Consider the following 19,403-nt stretch of genomic DNA (forward strand, 5'->3'; position numbering starts at 1 on the left):
TCCATGCCCAGAGAGCTGCAAGTGCATTAACACAAATCTGATCCCAAAGCTCATGCTTTTCTTATTTACAGTTCCCACAAATCACTATGATTTCTATCAAAATTATTTCTCTACCTATGCTCTTGGAAGAATGTAAGGCAGCAGGAAACCTGATTCAAACACTCCGAATGACCCGGACAGGAATGGATCAGTGTCCATGAGTTTTAATAGTTATCACTTCACAGACACATAGGCCAAGAGTGTAATTCAGTGGTAAAGTACTTGCTTAGTGTGGGCCAAAGCTCTGGGTTCCATCCCCAATACTATAAAAAGAAACAAAGAAAATACACACATACACACATAAAACACCTCAATGAAAAATACTAATTACCTGATAATCTTTATTCAAGAAGTGAAAGAAAACAGTGCTTCATAAGGCGTGTCAGACAAGGAAAGGCCTTTGTTTCCAACACATGAGGACTTGGCCCAGTCCCGCACTCCAGCTCAAGCACCCTCCTTAATAAAATGTCATCCTGATTCACCATAAAATGGGGTGACATCTTAGCCAATTTGATATTTACTTAGGAATAAGGATCTCAGGAGGCTTTGACATGTTGAGGTTCCAGATCTTGTCCTGTGCTTGGTGCTTGTTCTGTGCATCCCAACTTATCTGATTTGCATGCGCAAAGACAGGAATTGGCCCCACCCACCCCACCCCACCCCAAGTCTGGGCAGCAAGCAGTCTGCTTGACCTACTGCCACTCGATGTCCCATCTTTCCTCCTTACTCTCAGAATTGTCCCAAGGAGGATGAAAACAGAACACAGCCACTAAACCAAGATTAGGATGCTGGGAAGACAGGTAGACTGCTACACAAAGCAAAAAACATGAAGCAAGAAGGGAAAATAAAATGAGGGTTAAACTAAGCAATTATACTGCCAATTTAGAAAGACATTATAACCCACACTAAATGAACATACAACTCATCCAGCTCCCTTCCTCCACAAGACATATTAAAATGGAAGCAAAATACTACATCCTCCTTGTGGTAAGCACTGTTAGTATTCAACACTTTCATACTGATGGGGCATCATATGAAAACAAAGTCATATACTTTTGCATAAATCAATAAAAAGTCAATATAATGGCAAAATCAGAAAGAAAAATTCTAGTTTCTCCACAGAAAATAGAAAGATTTAAGATTGTTAAGTGAAATGTTTGCTGCCAAATTAAAAACAAATCATCCCAATATAGGATGTTCAAAAGCCTAATTCACGAAAAAGACAAATTTATTCTGTATTTAATAAAATGTTTATTTGGGATAACATAAGTCATGCAAGAGCTCAGTTAAAAAAAAATAAGGAATGGTAATTGGTATTGTCAATTTAAAAAAATTGTAAATCACTTTACCACCCAAGAGTGATAGGAAAAACCATTTGAATCTGAGCAAGGACATGGTTGTGGCAATCTTTTGGGAACTGCTGAGAGATAACAAATTGTGTTCTGTTCCTCAGAGGAATAGAGCCTCATATCTAAAGTAATCATTACAGTCCCTCCCATCACACACTCGGAGGGCAAGCAGTCCAGAGCCCCTGCCCATTAATTCTTCGGCTCTCTTGGGATAGTCTCAAACTGAGACTAACAGTCTTAGGGGAGGAGGGCAGGCACCTTTGGCGACTCTTAGTTGACACCCCATCTACATTCAGAACTTTAAAATTTGGTTCTGAAAGACTTGCAAGTCACCATCACTAACCTTAAATGTAGTGTTGTGATGTCCATGGAAGGATTTCCACGGCTGGCAGAAATAAATTTGGACAGATATACAAAATTCAACATAGTGTCTCAGATTTCAAACAAAAATAACTCATCTTTTTGGCAAAAAATAAATATAGTGGAATGCAAGTTTGATAGATGTTAGAATAGATAATCTACCAACTGCCAAGGAGTACAATTTCATTGCAGACACAATCAACAATTTCCAAGAATTTTTAAAAATAAAAAAGTTTGCACTTATTCCTCACAAAAAATCATCACTTTTGGAACTATCCCAATTAAACTACACACTGAATTTATTAATACAGCATTAAGTTTCTTTGTGTAAAAAAATCTTTGTACATAGTAATAAAAAAAGATAAGGCAAGATGCATTAAACAGAAACCTTCTGGTTCTTTTCCTCTGCTTTCTTACAGAGCCACTGATGACTGTCTGCAACAAAAGAGTTAAGTTTCTGATTTTCCGCATCAAGCATCTCATGCCTTTGCTGTGGTTAAGAATTCTGTCCACGCACCCTGAAGGACAGAGGCTGTTGATGGTCTTTGGCACTTACGCTGGCAAACTGAGCTTCTTTCCCTTGAGTACTAGAATTGTAAAGAGAGGAAGAGAAAATGTTACTGATATTGACAACCTCAGTTTCCTTTTTCTCACGCTTAGAAAGCTGTCGTACACAAGATTCTACCCAGTAAATACAAGGATATAAGCAATTACATTAAAAAATATAAATTCAACTAAAAGTACCACCAAATTTACATCTACTCTTTGTTATGATTTCCCCCCCACATCAACATATATTAAATATGACTTATGAAAGGGGTCTTGAAATATTGAATATTAAAGTTGGCTGTAGGGGCTGAGGATGTGGCTCAAGTGGTAGCACGCTCGCCTGGCATGCGTGCGGCCCGGGTTCGATCCTCAGTACCACATACAAACAAAGATGTTGTCTCCACCAAGAACTAAAAAATAAATGTTTTGGGAGGCAGAGGCAGGAAGATGCCAAGTTTGAGGTATCTTAGCAAGAACCTCAGCAACTTAGTAAGACTCTATCTCAAAATAAAAAGTAAAAAGGGCTAGGAATGTAGCTCAGTGGTAGAGTGCTCATAGGTTCAATCCTCACTACCCTCCTACATACATACACATACACATACACACACACACACACACACACACACATACACACACACGATAAATATGTTCCTTTATGGAGCAAGTCTACCATGAGGAATGTTACTATACAGCAGGGATACTTAGGTTGGAATCCATGGTTATAGCTTTAGGTACTCCTGAATTCCCCACAACAATACACATGAATTTGTGTGCATATGTATATATACTTTTTATGCGCAAGGACCATAGTTTTCATCAGATATTTGTAAAGTTCACATATCCTATATTCATGCAAACATGAAACTATAAATGTACATATAAGGAGGTTGATTTAAGCACAGAATTTTAATAGCAGCAAGTTAAAAAAATAAATTATAGTGTATACAACACATAACGAAAGTCTATATGGATAATTTCTATTTATTTTTCCCAAGTCACATTATTATGAAAAAATGTGACTTGGGAAAAAAGCAGATCACAGAATAGAAAATATAGTTTAAATGAAGTGTCTGCATACACTCAAGAAATATCTGGGGCTGGGGATGTGGCTCAAGCAGTAGCACGCTCGCCTGGCATGTGTGTGGCCCCACATACAAACAAAGATGTTGTGTCTGCCTAAAACTAAAAAATAAATTAAAAAAAAAAAAATTCTCTCTCTCTCTTTAAAAAAAAAAAAGAAATATCTGGAATTATGATTACTGAAACGTTAATCAAAGATCTCAATTTTTCAATTCTGAAAATATTTCAATGAAATTGACACAGGCACATTAAAATAAACCGGAATAACAATACGAATGTCACATATTACAGTTGTTATATTACCATTGCTATATGATTATGTTATGTCTTATATAATTATGTATTATGTTTTTATCTCAGACAATGGGACAAAATGGGTTAACAGTGATTATCTCTGAGGGGTAGGATTTTGATGACCGTCTTTTGAAATTAATTCTGATTTGAATCTTTCATAATGAAAATGTGCCATTTCAGGGAAAAAAAACAAAACAAAACTGTAGCCAAAGGAAAAAAGGTCCTATATATCAGACCCAAAGCCCTGATCTTGAATTTTACTTGACAACCATGAAAATGAATTTTCCTGAAGCCAGTTCTGTTCTGAGAGTCATAGTGTCAGATGAGCAGAGTTGGACAAGGGAAATGGTAAGCAAGCTCCCAATAGAGGATGTGCCTACAGGAACCATGAAGGCCAGACCCAACCTACCTTTTGTGATGTACAAGTAGAAGAAGTCGCAGTATAGAATGGTCTGGACTACACCAGCCACTACAGCAATAAGGTCAAAGAAGCCCTCGAAATAGAAGCGCCAGATCCAATTGACAAGATACAAAGCACGGTAGAGGCCCAGGAAGAACAGGTAGTGAGTAGTGATGGTCTCAGCCTCCCCAGTCTTGCTGATCATAAAGAGCTGTGGAAGGATGGCCACTGATTCAAGGTAGATAGAGAAGGTCCATAAAATCTAGAAGAGAAAGGGTAAACTTCAGTCAGGATTTAGTGCCCACCACGTGTTCAGGGGAAATACTCTTGCTTTACTATAGAGTAGCTTAAAGAGTAAGAAGTCTGGGTATGGGCATCTCGGCCTCAAATAGCAGCATGGTGACTACATATATCACAAATAGTTAAGCAACATTTTAGAGGCAGGGCACTGCCCAAGACAAGCTGGGTAACTTGGACACCTTTACCTCTGAATTTTCACTACCTTGTCTAACACCTTATTTTTCTCTGTATAACATTCTATGAATCTACATGTAAGATGTTCCTCCTGGACAAGCATGTTTTACTCCTAATCTAGAGTCTCCAATCAGCCCTGATTTCTGCCAGGATTAATAATACCAATAGTTCACTGGGCACAGTGGCTCACACTTGTAATCTCAGCAATTCAGGAGGCTGAAGCAAGAAGATCACAAGTTCAAGGTCAGCCTCAGCAACTCCATCAGACCCTGTCCCAAATAAATAGTAAAATTGTGGGGCTGGGATTGTGGTTCAGCAGTAGAGCGCTCGCCTAGCACAGGTGGGACCCGGGTTTGATCCTCAACACCACATAAAAATAAAGGCATTGTGTTGTGTCCATCTACACCTAAAAAATAAATATTAAAAAAAAAAAAAAGTAATGAAGCTGAGTGGTAAAGTGCCCCCCCAGGTTCCATCCCCAAATGAAAGAAAAAAAAAATATTGATAACTGTGTTCCTTCTACCTCATCACTGCTGTTTTTCCTTACCAACTGATCGTTTCCAGACTCCTATATTTTTCACTTATAGGTGACCTCTGACATAAATTTTCGACTTATAATTTATTATTTTATGATTGTGTGAAAGCAATATACACTTAGTAGAATGATACTGTGAATTTTGATCTTTTCCTAGACTACTGATATGTACTATGATACTCTACTTTAATGTTGGGCAGCAGCAGCAGCCTCACCAGTAAACCACACCATCCCAAGGGGACACAATCAACATTCTAAAATGTACCATATGTTGCTAAGCTGATTTCTGGTAGGTTAGATGTTATTAAATACTTTTTCAACTTACAAGGGGTTTATCAGGACACAACCCCAACATAAGTCAAGGACTTATATTTTTATTAGTCTTCAGGCTTTCAGGAGTAGTTAAATCAAAGGGTTCAGAAACTGGAAGTGTAATTATGAAAACTCTGTCCGATGTGGTACTTTACTCATGTTGACAAAAGAAGGACTTATAAGTAGTCTAGGCACTCCCAGCACTTATCAGACAACCAAGAGCACTGCAGTAACCTAATAAACACCAAGGTGCTAATCAGCAGCTCTTCACTGGGAAAGAGGCACTTAGGAAAAATTCACTCCACTGTGGTGTAAACAGCACCATAAATCACTGTCCCCAAGGGTAAGAAGTTTAGGAGTGCTGCTTAGGAGATGCATAGACACAAAATCAGTGTGCAACATCCATATATGGAAAGGAAACAAAACCTAGTCAGAGTAGGGTCTGACCATGTTATCTTCAAACACAAGGACAGGCAGGGCTCAGAAGTTAAGATAATAAAACAGTTTTGAGTTCTTTCTCAAGGACAGTCAGGGGATAAGCTGTCAACAGATACCCAAATACTTGCATGCTTTAATTCCTGTCTATAATATATTTACACCAAATAGTTCATGTTGCACCAGAAGTTTACCTGAAAAACAAAAACAAAACTCCACATTATCTGCATATAGGTTTATTTCCTTAGAGAACCAGACATGACTACTAAATAACACCTTAACTAACCTCTAAAGGAGAAAAATCGTGATTGACCAGAAATGAGAGTCCTCCCACAGGGACCACCAGAAACTCCACTCGGAAGGTATCATGATTTCCATCATAGGTTGCCTTAAATTTCATGTAGATCAGATACACCGTGGCATAAGAGCAGGCAATATAGATAAGCTAAAACCAAAAGAAAAATACCAGGTTGTCAATACATTGCAATTGTTTCAACTCCCTCAGCTTTCTACATCACCAGTTGCTTGGTTTGTTTCTGTTTTTAATTTAAACATAGTAAAATTCATTTTGGGGAGATGTATACTTCTGAGTGATATAAACAGGAAATTTTATCCATTAAACCCAAAATTCCATCATCCTGTCTTTGTACAAAGTCAAGCCTCTCCAGGCTTCACCTTTAATCATCCCTGTCCTACTTTGCCTTTTCTAGAATGCCTCATAAATGAAGTCAGATAGCATTTTTTTGCATGTGGCTTCTTTCAGTTAGCACAATGTATCTGAAAGCCAACAAACTAGTTGCTTCCCATCCTCCACTATCTAGGGATTGAACTCAGGGGTGTTCTACCATTAAGCCACACCCCCAGCTATTTATTTTGAGACAGGACCTAACGAAGTTGCTCAAGCTGGCTTTGAATCTGCCATTCTCCTGCCTCAGCCTCCTGAGTAGCTGGGATTATAGGAATGGCCACTGTGTCCAGTTATGTTGTATATATTAATAATCCATTTTATTGATGAGTACTGGCCCATTGTGAGGGCACATCATAAGTTGTCTATTCACTCACCAGTTAGAGGACAGCTAGATGGTTTCCAGTGTTGAAGGGTGGTGGACAACGCTGCTATCAACATGTTACAGGCTTTTATGAGAACATAACTTTTCGTTTCTTTTGGTTTTATATCTAGGAGTGGGTTTGTTGGGTCAAATGTTAACTGTAAGTTTCACTTTTTAAGAAACTGCCAAAATCTCATCTTACTATTACAGCAGATTAAAGAAAAAAAAAACAAGTTCAATGCAGTTCAAAACCCATGAACTTCCTTCTAGCATAACATTATTCCTTGGCTAGCATTTTTATAAAGAAAAAATGCAATGCAATTCAAGTTAAACTCTGCCATGATGATTTACTTAAATTATGTTACTTTTAACACTGAACATTTGGAAAATTGTTATGAAATGGTTTGGTAACATAACAAAAGCAAAACCTAAAGTTAATGATAATTTGGGAAACATTGCTGCTTCTAAGGGAATGATTTTGTGCACATGGCAGTATAACTGCTCAAGGACTTACAATTAAGTTATATGTTCTTTCATCTTTAAAAGGTCAAATATCATCTAGTCACCTGACCAAGGAAAAGTCTGATATGCTGAAATTACATCAATTTTCAAATTGCAGAAATTTAGGCTCAAGAATCAACAGCAGATTTAGTGCATAGAGACAACTGGGATAGGGACCACCCTGCTTGGTACTACTTCTCCTTAGGAAATATGACTTGACAAATAATTAGGAAAACATTTGGGCAAACTACTTAACAGGAAAATGAGAGCAATCATCAAGCCTTCATATGCCTAAAAAAAAAATGTAAACAACCCACAAAGACATTAAAGAGTCCCTGGTATATTATGCACTTATATTTGAAACAGTCAACACTATTCAAACTGTCAGTCATAATCATACACATGCATAAACAAAGTACATATACATGTGCATTTACACTGTGCCCTCTCCTGCACATATGCAGAAGAGGCTCCTGGCAGCCAGGGGCCCCAGCAGGTCAGGTGGAGCCAGGGAGGTTTGGTCCATCCAGGCCTTAGCAGCCACTGGGAAACAACAGCTGCTCGTCTCCTCTCACTAGTGCTTAAAGTTCAAGTAAAACATGAGGATGTACAACTTGGGTCTAACTCCACCAGCTTTCAGGACACATGCTTAGGAATTACAATCAAGCAAACCAGAAGGATTCCTCTGAAAGGTGGTACTCCTAAAGAGGAGGTGGAGGATTCTGGCTCACATACCTTTAATGCCTGCAGTTTCAGTTTGCCCAGGCACTAAGCAGGGACTTAGCCATTTTTAAGACAGTTGATTGTTTCCTGATTACTAGGTTTCCATTGCTTAGTAAAGAATGGAATGATTACAGGTGACTCAAATTTGCTTTTTTTTCCCTTCCTTCTTTTTTTTGAGGTACTGGTGGATTGATACTGTATCCTGCTGCTGTGTTAAACTAACTAGTTCTAGTAGTTTTTTATAGGTTCTGTAGGATTTCTTTACAGGTGATCACATCATTTGCAGATAAAAAGTTTTACTACTTCTTTTCCAATTTGTATGTATGTTCTATTATTTTATTGCAACAATTAGAACCTCCACTATTTTGACTAGAAGTGATAAGATGGAACATCTTTGTCTTTATTATCTTTGCTACATTCATCCCAAGACATTTTTACATTTTATTTTGATTCAGGGTCTTGCTAAGTTGCTCAGGCTGGCCTCAAACTTGCAATCCTCCTGCCTCAACCTCCAAGAGCTAGAATTAGGCCACGGCACCAAGTCAAATTTGGTTTTTAATAAAGAACACAAATTCAAATATTGCTTTGTTTATTTTAGTAGTGCTTAAAATACACATTTGAACACAATGTGCTGGGGGACACTTACTGAAATTCCACGCCAACAGGCTTCAACTTAAATATTACTTCCTTAGGTGTAGCTATAACCAAATAACCAGAACAATGTCCAGCATCCAGGTGCTCAGATTTTGTAGAATGAATGAATGAAAGAAATCAGACACCTATTACACTTCCTGAAAACCTCTCTACTTTTCCTTCATTGCGTCCATCACAAATTGCAGTTATTTATTTAGTGCTGGGATGATCTGCCTCTTCTCCCCCACCAGACTATAAGACTTGCTTATTTTTCAAATCAAATGCTCAGTGCCTAACTCTGTAGGTATTTATAGCACAAGCTCAATGGCTGTGGAAAAGAACTGAGGCAGTGCTTCCTCAAGTGTGGACTATGACCACAGTGTATATAAATGTTAGGGGTATGCAGCATTTTGTATTTTAATAGTTACTCATTTGCTTTAACATGAATTAAAATAAATATAAAAGGACACCAAAGGTGTCATGGATATGAATGCTTAGGACAAGTTAAAAGGTTTAAAACATATTATTAAGTAAATTGTGGTACAGACATTATTTAAGCATGACAAAATAAACAATGAGAGCACAAACACAGCAGTTTAGGAAAAACTAAGTGGAAAAAAGAAAAAAAAGTGCAAGATTATACACAGAAGCAAAACAAGACTCTACAACCAGAAGTTCCAGCTTTAATTCCTCATTATGTACTGACTTGCTAAGTTTCTCTGGGAAGTCTATAATTTCCCAGTGCTTGAAAATATAATAGTCATCCCTCTTTCTTACAGGGTTATCAAGAGCTTTAGAAGCTCTATCATATTTAAGAAATTTAAATTTAAAAATCTTTAAGTAAAAGTACTTTAAATGATTGTTTTGAAACAGAAATGTATGCTTAATGATAACTATTTCAAGTTATACACACAAGGTGGTCTAAAAGTTTTTAAGAACACAACAGCATATTTAGATAGTATTCTTGGAGATTTTTAATTAAAAAAACACAAGCTCCCAGATATTCAGGAGGCTGAGGCAAGAAGACCACAAGTTCAAGGCCAGTCTAAGCAACTCTGACCTTGTTTCAAAATAAAAAATAAAAAAAAACAGGGAAGCAGGGTGTGGTGGCATATGCCTATAATCTCAGCAGCTTAGGAGGCTGAGGCAGGAAGATCACAAGTTTGAGGCCAGCCTCAGCAACTTAGTGAGTCCTGTCTTAAAATAAAAAATAAAAGAACTAGGGATGAATAACTCCCCAAGCTCAATCCCTAGTACCCCAAAACTAAACCAAGAAAAAAAATTGACATAAATTGACAGCTTCCATAGATCTGTATATTACAGATAAAATACATCCTACCAGATGCCATACCATACCTTCATAGATGTATTATATAATGAAATAAATGAAGTAAAAAGATCCAGGTAACGAGTTGTAAAGACCAGTGCAAACAGAAGCTGGCTTTTTCCAGAAATACCTAAAGAAACAAAAGTAAAATATTAGAAAAGCTCTGGAGAGCTTTACAACTCCTGAGATCATACTGTGCAAGAAGTGCAGATAAGGAAAGTGAACACTTAGGGGTCAAAGGCTGAGCTTTGGGGATGAGTAAACAAGAGCAGTTTCAATTTTCTTTCCTTTGACAACTCTTAAACACACTCCTTCCGCGCCCCATCTTTATTTTTATTTATTTATTTTCTTTTTTTTTTTGATTTTTTAAAACAAAATCTTTCTGAAATTTAATGAAAACAAATCAGTACAAAAATTTTTGAAGGCATAAACTTTTAGAATCATTGAGTTAGAAGATACTGAAGTGAAATTTTCTTCCCAGTTTTATTTATTTATTTTCATGTGGTGCTGAGACTCAAACTCAGTGCCTCACATATGCTAGGCAAGCGCTCTACCACTAAGCCACAAACAACCCCCCCACCCCCAGCCGAACATACTCCCTCTTTTGGAAGGCTCTATCAACTTTGTCTTACTATGACCAGTAACTTAAGAAAACTTTCTTTCCACTTAAAAAGTATATATCCATGGTGATAAATCTCTTGAGTACAGAATTAGAATTTATTCTGATTAAGGAGATGAGGATTCAACTGAGGAATACTGTTTTAGGTAAGAATCTGAGCAATAACCCTGCATCCCCTGGAAAAAATGGCATGACCTCCCAAGGTGACTACGTTGCTGAAAACAGCATTTACTTGGACGTACTGATTTTCAGAAACTCCCATCATTTAAGATCCATCACACAACCAATCTGATATTTGTTTAAACATGTTCCTGGATGCTATGATAACACAAGAGCAGGAACCTAAAACTACAGGCAGTCTTCAGATGTATCTAACTTTGGCATAACTTGAAACTGTTTTCATTTTTACCACCAACCCATCTCCAAAGTAGTACATCCACACTCAGCTGATCGAGAATAGTTCACATGGCTTTTCTGACATCTACATTTGACCAAATGTTTATGTGACAAATGGTGTGAACTATGGAGACTGAGCAAATCCTTTAAGGAAACTGAAAGCTAATTAGATACCAGAATCTACCCACCCTCATCTATAATCAAAACTTCATATCATTACACATTTCAAATGTCACTGCATTTAAGTCATTAGCAACACTCCTCTGAAACATGAAAATTACATTGTTTTTCAATGCATTCTATAAGCATTTGCAGCTTGCTAAAATTAAGAGCCTGGATTAAGAATGTTACTTTTTAAATGTAAGTAACTGCAGTTCCAGCCTATACACAAAGCAATCAAAATTTAGGAAAAGATGACTCTGTCTTTCCAAATTGATCAACAGAAACCCATTTTGAGGGTCAAAGGAGATGCAGGCCATAAGGTGCTTTGTTTAGCCTTTCCTCAGTAATAGAGACCCCTTTTTTTTCTATCAGAGATCAATGTTGTTGGTACTAAAAACTGGAAAGAGAATACAAGATGTGGAAAGAAAAGGAGCAGACAGCTCACATTTGGTATCTGTTGAAGACATTTGCTATGTGGCTCATTCTAATATTTTAAATTAAAACTTACAGGATAGAGATGGGTACATTTTGATGTACAGGGTTTATTCTGCTTTGGAAGCCAAGCAGACTTAAGTCTTCTTTTCAGCATTCCAAACTAAAAACTTAGAACCATCATATAGCTCTGATCCTTCCCCTTTGTAACCCAACTCACCTATCACCTCCCCTGGGAGGTCATCTCTGAGATGCCCTTCTTCAATGGTTGGCATTCATTCAGCAGGCATACAATGGGAACTCCTTCATATCAACTGCTGGGCTACCTCCTATTAGAGAGCTATAAAGATACATTGTGATGACCTGGTTCCTGCCTCTCCTCTCCCCCCAAACTCCCACCTGACACAGAAATCTCTAAATGTTGGGGTCATACCTTATTCCATTTTATATTTCCTGTGCTGGGCACTGGGCCTGACCCACAGCAGGGTCCAGAAAATATTTCCATGTCATGTGGAAAATTCTCGTGTGGTATTTTGGGATAATACTTCTGAAGAATTTCCAAGTCCCACTGTGTCTCTATGACTATAAACAGACAATGTGCTATATAAGTTCTGCCCTAATTTACTACCAGCTAGAGGGTGGGAAAGACCCCAGGGTGAGCATGGAACTGAGGAGACAGGTCCTGTTCCATGCAAGAACCAGCATGCTGGGAACTGAATAGTTCTACACAGTTCTCCCTAGCCTGAATTTTTTGTTTTTTCTTTCAGATACTCACAAAACTTTTATTTTATTCATTTACATGCAGTGCTGAGAATTGGACCCAGTGCATCATGTATGCTAGGCAAGCGCTCTACCACTGAGCCACAACTGCAGCCCCCTAGTCTGAATCTTGATTAACAAGTAGCAGCTTTACCCTTTAAAATTGCAAAACTGTCCTGAATTCCCGGAAAGGCAGATATACCAGGTGAAGACAGAAGGGGGAATGGGGCAGAAATCACCTGGTCATGTGAAATAACTGCTAAGTCAGAATGGCTACCTCCCTGTTTTATTTTTATTTTTTTTGGGGGGGGGGAGTGGTACTGAGATGGAACCCAGGGCCTCATGCCTTCAAGACAAGCATTCTAACATTGATCTCTACCCCCAGCCAATACCTCCTTGCTAAGACTGTATCATGTAACATGTACTTATAGAATATTCAACTGTAAAGGTTTCAGAAACTGGCGTCCTAATAAAAAATGCACCAAGTTACACATTCAGGAGAATAACTTGCCAAATGGAAAAAATTCATTAAATTTAACATCATTCTGGTCTTTTCCCACAGGGTCAAGTGAAGTTTACAAAAGCCTACAACTATATACCTCATTGTATGTTATTATAGTGCAAGTGAAAAGCGTCTTTCCTTACATTTCTATTGGTTGAATAGATTCCTCAACCGAAAAAAAAAAGTCCAGGAATTGTTCTCCTGGTAATAGCAGGGATACAACAAAGCAATGCAAGTCAGACCACAGGACAGTCCTCAGGACAGCACTGCAACTGTGCTCCTATCCACTCTCAAAGGATCTGGATGTTCCCTGGAATTCTTGGCTTAGTGTTTAAGAACAACCTCTTAACAAGGCTTTTTTCCCTTATTACAGAATGTGACTTAGGAAAAATGAGGCTTTGGATCTAGAGCATCTAGGTTCAAACTCAGTCATTGTGGTACAGGCTCCATTATATATCACCCTGACCTTACCCTCTGTATCTGTCAAATGGGGAAAAATTATACTAACTGTGGGAATCAAAACAGAAGTTAAAGTTTTATAATATACCTGCCATTGCAAATGCTTGAGAAATGACAGCTCATTACATACTGTTGTATCATTTTTTTCTTATTTTCAAAAAAAATCCATGTAAATTATTTTATTGAAAATTTCAAGTGGGATAAAATATATAAAATAAAAAGTGAAAAGTCTCTTGAACAACCCTGCCATCTCCATTTTAAGTGTAACTTTTCAAACTTTTTTCCTATGTGTTTGCATGTTTACTGTTAAAGTGGGGCCAATTTTGAGCCTCCCAACTTGCCTTTTGAACGGAGTATCTCAGATTCATCTTTTCCTATTAATAGGTTTATTTTTTTATTTTTTTTTAAAGAGAGTGAGAGAGGAGAGAGAGAGAGAGAGAGAGAGAGAGAGAGAGAGAATTTTTAATATTTATTTTTAGTTCTCGGCGGACACAACATCTTTGTTGGTATGTGGTGCTGAGGATCAAACCCGGGCCGCACGCACGCCAGGCGAGCGCGCTACCGCTTGAGCCACATCTCCAGCCCCTATTAATAGGTTTAGCTCTGGCTTGTTCTTTATAAATGACTGCATAGTATTCCTCAATGTGGTTATACCACAATTTGTGCAACCACTCCATTATTGTTTATAATTTTTCTTGTTATAAATACTGCACAAACATCTTTGTATCTGTAGCAATATTTTGTACTTATTTATATACAACAAACACTTTGTACCCGAATGCCAATTATTCACACACATTATAATTTCTGTAGTTCAGATTCCCTAGAATTGTTGGAGTACAAGACATGAACATTTCAAATTTGGTAAATATTGTAAAATATCTCCTAGAAAGAACATGCCAATTTATATATCCATTAACACCAGATGGGAAGGCCCTTTTCTTCATAACTTTCGTACATTAGACCTTTTAAACCTCTCTTAACCTTTTTCTGCCCAGCAGGCATATAAACAGTATTTGCTGTCATTTTAATATCTAACCTCCAAACTTCTAGTGACTGGGCATTCTTTTATGCTTAACTGGTCTTCTACTATTCTGTAAACTGCCAACTTTGTTCATTTTTCTATCAAGTTGTTTTTACCCGTAGGAGTACTTTAATATGGATAGTAACCTTCTGTCATTTACATATACTACAGATTATTTCTCAGTTGTCTTTAACATTCTGAATTAATAAATTGATCTGGAGGGATGTGTTATCTTGCTTCTTCATCAGTCTGGCTGGTCCTATCCAGGACCCTGATAAGAATATACAGTCAAATCATCTGTATCCATCAGCAAAGTTTTATTCTTTTCTCCAGAGGTCTTGTACACTCCTTTGTGGAAAAGTCAAGGGAAGCATCTCTGGGACCTTTCTTGCTGCTTTAGTACCACAGGATTTACTGCCCGTACAACCACATCTTTTTATACATGTTTTACTATCTCAACTGAACTGCAACTTGACTTCTTCCTTTTTTTGGGGGGGGGGGTGATGGTGTTGGGGATATAATCCAGGGCATCACACATACTAGGGAAGTATAGTACCACTGCAGCTTTCATAAGAGCAAAATCTTTGATTGCTGCCAGCTGCAGCTCTGAACTGTGTCTCAGAGCTTTGCATACAGTAGGTAGTCGATAAATGCTTGAGGGTAATGATTACTCAAGAGACTGGAACTCAAATGGACAGAGGTGACAGCTCCAAGAGGGAGCTGAGAATGCAAACATTTCTTGAAGTATTCAACACCAACAATAAAAGATGAGGTGTTTTCCATTGATATCCAATTATATAAAATGTGGAAACATCATTCTGGCCTGTCCTATTTGATAGGGTGAAAAGTTTGCAACCTTCTAACAACTACTAGGAAAGAAGGAAGGAGACTGGGGAGTAAGGCTGGGTCTCAGAAAGACTCCACTGTCATTTATGTTCAGTAGATGCAGCACTGTTAACTATTAATAATATATAAGAAAACTTAGAAAGTCCTTCATCTAAAAACCACAGCTTGCTCTGAGGTTATTCAGGTCAGGGTTTAGGACACACACACATAAAAGTGACAACTTGAGTATACTATGGATCAAGTTGCAATGGTAGTTCAGGAATAGGAGACATGCTTCATTTGGGCATTCCTCTGTAGTGACAATGGCAGATGCAGACACAAGAGAATGCAGATTCAAAGATTAACTCACTGCCCCCAGTTTAATATAGGTCCTTAAAGGCAACCATTCTGGAATTAGAAATGCCATAAAAAACGAATCTCCAGCTTCCTCATAAATCTGCCTCACCTCTTTCTTTAGGGGAAAAAAAGCCCTAAGTTCCTAAAGGTATAGGCATGTTCAAAACAGGTGCTGAAATCCTAAAATGAGCCTCAATACCAGTATTTTCAAAGTGAGAAACACAATTTGGATGTACGTGTCTCCTATTCCAGTTATTTGAGAAACTCTTATCAAGTTCTTACTCCTCCAAATGTCTCTACACAACTTTTATAATTCATAATGGGAAAACAAAGCAGTGAATTAAATTTAGCATTTAATTCAGATTAAATGATCTTAGTGATTTTTGACTTTTAAAAGACCAAGAAAACTCATATCAGAATGAAAATCATCCTAAGTCTACAAATAAGAATAGCTTAATAATACCTGAGGAATACTTGGGAACCACATACAAACTAATATATTTTTCTTTCTTTCTTAGCATTTTAGCTGAAGTACTTTATATTTCTGTTAATGCTCTAAATCTCCCAAATGTAAACAGTGAATATTAAAAAATGACCAACACAGCAAATCTTTTCACTTTCTCTTTGTTACTCAAGGTTCATTTAAGAATTCTATTTCTGGAGTTGTACTAAATTCAATCAAACATCTTAGTTTGGATACAAATTTAGGAGACAGCACACTCTAACACTTAACTATCTGCCAGAAGAGAGGATTCTGAGAAACATGAGAAAGAAGATGAAGAGACACATACAAAGACATTGAAGAAAACTAAAGATTAAAAATGACATCTCAGTATAATAACAACAAAAGAATTTACACTATTGACATCTAATATTTAAACTAGAATTGTTTACCCCGAAGCAGACATTTATTCAAAACTCTTAATTGTGAATTACTGATTGTGTTGCATTCCTGGCTCTATCACTACTTTGCTCACTTCCCCAAGATTCAGTTCCTCTGTTCTCAGAATGGGAATAATAGCACCTACCTCATAAGATTAAAAACCACCTGGGATAAGCTGTATAAAAGCACTTAGCTGACTACTTAGTACATAGCTAGTGCTTAAACGTTAGCTATCACAATCACTGCAATAAAGTCTGCTACCATTGGAAATCATGCAATTGAGCCTCTCAGCACTATGTAAAAATTGAGAGATCACCTCTATGTCAGACATGGTTTCAGTACATGGACTTTGTGACATCCATTCTGATTGCTCAAAGGTCTTTTTTGGTTTTGCTTACTTCCTGGATCTCAGCTATGTTCCAGGGAGACAGGTGAGGGCTGCAGAAAACAGAGTCAAAAACATGGTGCTACTTTAAATGTGGAGATTTTTATAAATAAACCAGGTAAAGGGAATCTCTGCCACCTGCTTCCTTTAGGACACCCATCTTTAACTGCCTCTGAAAAAAATTAAGTTCATGAGTTAATCAAAAGCTATTTCATGTGGCCGAACATCAAAAATAATGCATTTTGAGGCCATAGCATCAAAAATAATGCATTTAAAGAAATTATGTAAAAATTCATGATTCTTAAGCTTTTAGGATTAATTAAGTGTAAAACCCCACGGCTATTATCTAAGAAAGGTTTGTTCACTACCTCCCAGCAATGCTTGTATGAAATGTGTACTCCTGGGGAGGGACTGAGCCAACTCACTGGTGACGTGGAGCCAGGAACTGCATGAGACCATATGAAACCTCAGCGGTACCCAACGCCACGGTTTTAGGAGAACCACTTATTAGATGGAGGCATTCGGAGTTTGACAAACTAGCTTGCTTCTCAAAGCAGCAAGAATGGCACCAAGAATTTCACTAAGAAGACCCACCTCCCACCGCCCTTCCTTTGGCAGGCATTATCCTGCCAGGACTTGGGTGAAGCCCACACAATTCTAAGTCCAGGCTTGGCTCAATACCCTACAGATTTAATAAGAATCTCAGTCTTTAAACGGGCAGGGTGGAAAGCGAAATGACCTCTCGCACCAACTCCCTGGCCGCCCCACCTTCCCGGGTGGCCTGGCTGCCACGTCAGGCGGAGCAGCCGCGGTCCTGCCCATCCTCCTCCCGCCAGTCCCATTGATTCGCGGGCCTCCCACTCGGGACCCTGCCTGAAGAAGCGTCCTAGGAAAGCCCAAGGCGGGAGACACATTTGCTGGACCTCCACTCCCATTACAAACTTTTCAGGCAGAACAAGGGCCGTAAGCAATTCGGCCAGCGCCCCTCCACCCCAACCACTCAAGTTCGCGAGCGGACCCTGCGCGCTGCGGGGCCCGGCGCTGCAACACCCTGGCTCGGCCCAGGCACCAAAGAGAGAGGCCGAAGGTTCACGCCAGGCCCGAGCGCCAGGCGAGCCAGCCAGAGGGGTGTGTCGGCCCAGCGCCGTCTCGACAGGTAGCTGGGCAGCGGAAGCCGGCGGGTCCTCCCGGTGACCGGCCCCGCGTCCCAGCCTTTCGGGGCCTTGCCCGGCCGCTCACCGGCGCAGGAGCGCGTCTTCCAGATCTTCAGCAGCAGGATGACGATGGCCGCCAGGTGGGACAGGTCCCCAGTCAGCCGGAAGATATTCATGGTGGCAGCGGTCGGCACGACGCGGCAGCCCCGGGGCTCGGCAGCTCAAGCGGCAGCGGCGGCCCCTGAGAGGAAGCGGCGAAGATGGCGAGAGCGGGCGCGACGTGGCCAGGGACGTGGCCGAACTGCCGTCGCGCGCGCAGGGCAGCCTGGGAGCGCCGGCCGCCGCCGGCTCCGCCCTGGCCCCGCCCCTTAAAGGGGAAGCCCCGGAGCATCTGGCCCGGCCTGGCAGCTCGAGGGGCGGGCGGCAGAGGACCCCAAGTGCTCGCCCACTTCCTTTTCCCGGGCTTCCGGCCTCCCCTCGGATGCCAGCGATTTCCTTTAATTTTTGAAATGGCACACCCTTGGGAGGATTATCTTTTTTCTCTCCCCCCTACCACTAGTTATAAGAGCTCTAACAAGCTTATTGTATGAAAAAGAGGGAAATAATTCGGTATTGCATCTCTCAAGGTCGGCATTAGGGGTGTCGTGGAGGATACAGCTCATATGGGAGACCAAAGATATTACCACTCCTGGGGGTGTCTTTAAGAAAGAGAATCCAAGGGGACCATGGTGGCGGACTCCTGAAATCCCAGCAATTCTGGAGGCTGAGGTAGGAGGGTCGAAAGTTCAAGGCCAGCCTCAGTAATTTAATGAAACCCTGTCTCAAAATTTAAAAAAATGAAAAGGTTTGGGGATGTAGCTCAGTGGTAAAGTACCCCTGGGTTCAATCCCCAGTCCCCAGTTAAAAAAAAAAAGAGAGAGAGAATTCAAATACTCAGCCATAGAGCACTTTTCAACCTGGGTTCTAGTCCCAGAACTGGGGGAAGGAGGGTAGAAGAAAGGAAATACAAAATTAGGTAGAGAAATGAACATTCTCTAGGAAGAGAAAAGAGATCCAAGAAATTACAAACAGAACCGAGCTGTCAGACAGGCTCTGCTACATAATTTACAGAACTGGTTCAAAATGAAAACACAGAATTCATAAAAGAGTAAAAGAAAAATGCTCTTAAAAGTTTAACTAAAGTATAAAGCCTTTTCTTCTGCAGTCTCTCAATTTGTAGTGTTTCTTGTTTGCTATTTAAGAATTAATTAAAAATTTTAATTATGATTTCATTTTTCTTGATTTTAGGCAAGTCAGCTTTGAATGCAAATATTAGAGCATTTTTAACTAGATGAGGGGTCACTGAAAAGATACAATTTCTATTTCTTGGCTTGTTTATGGAGGGTG

General features: G+C 39.3%; 1 protein-coding gene across 1 annotated transcript; it reads right to left on the minus strand.

Moving 5' to 3' along the window:
* Positions 1 to 360: 360 nt before the first annotated feature.
* Positions 361 to 18,332, minus strand: Kdelr2 (KDEL endoplasmic reticulum protein retention receptor 2). Its single transcript, XM_005340028.4, has 5 exons — positions 18,103 to 18,332; positions 10,090 to 10,190; positions 6,114 to 6,272; positions 4,081 to 4,333; positions 361 to 2,335 (listed from the first exon to the last, which is right to left on the minus strand). Exons 1-5 carry the CDS (start codon positions 18,191 to 18,193, stop codon positions 2,301 to 2,303), a joined length of 639 nt encoding a protein of 212 aa, XP_005340085.1. The 5' UTR covers positions 18,194 to 18,332; the 3' UTR covers positions 361 to 2,300.
* Positions 18,333 to 19,403: the final 1,071 nt, after the last annotated feature.

This window comes from Ictidomys tridecemlineatus, chromosome 10, assembly GCF_052094955.1.
Source record: "Ictidomys tridecemlineatus isolate mIctTri1 chromosome 10, mIctTri1.hap1, whole genome shotgun sequence".
NCBI lineage: Eukaryota > Metazoa > Chordata > Mammalia > Rodentia > Sciuridae > Ictidomys > Ictidomys tridecemlineatus.

Bases quoted from the DNA above. Each gene is read 5' to 3' on its own strand.
- Kdelr2 (XM_005340028.4), bottom strand. From the start codon at position 18,193: ATGAATATCTTCCGGCTGACTGGGGACCTGTCCCACCTGGCGGCCATC. The intron at 4,334-6,113 runs GTTAGTTAAGGT...TTTCTCTTCTAG, and splicing joins ACGATTTTTCTCCTTTAGAG to ATTTTATGGACCTTCTCTAT. The intron at 2,336-4,080 runs GTAGGTTGGGTC...TTACAATTCTAG, and splicing joins CTACTTGTACATCACAAAAG to TACTCAAGGGAAAGAAGCTC.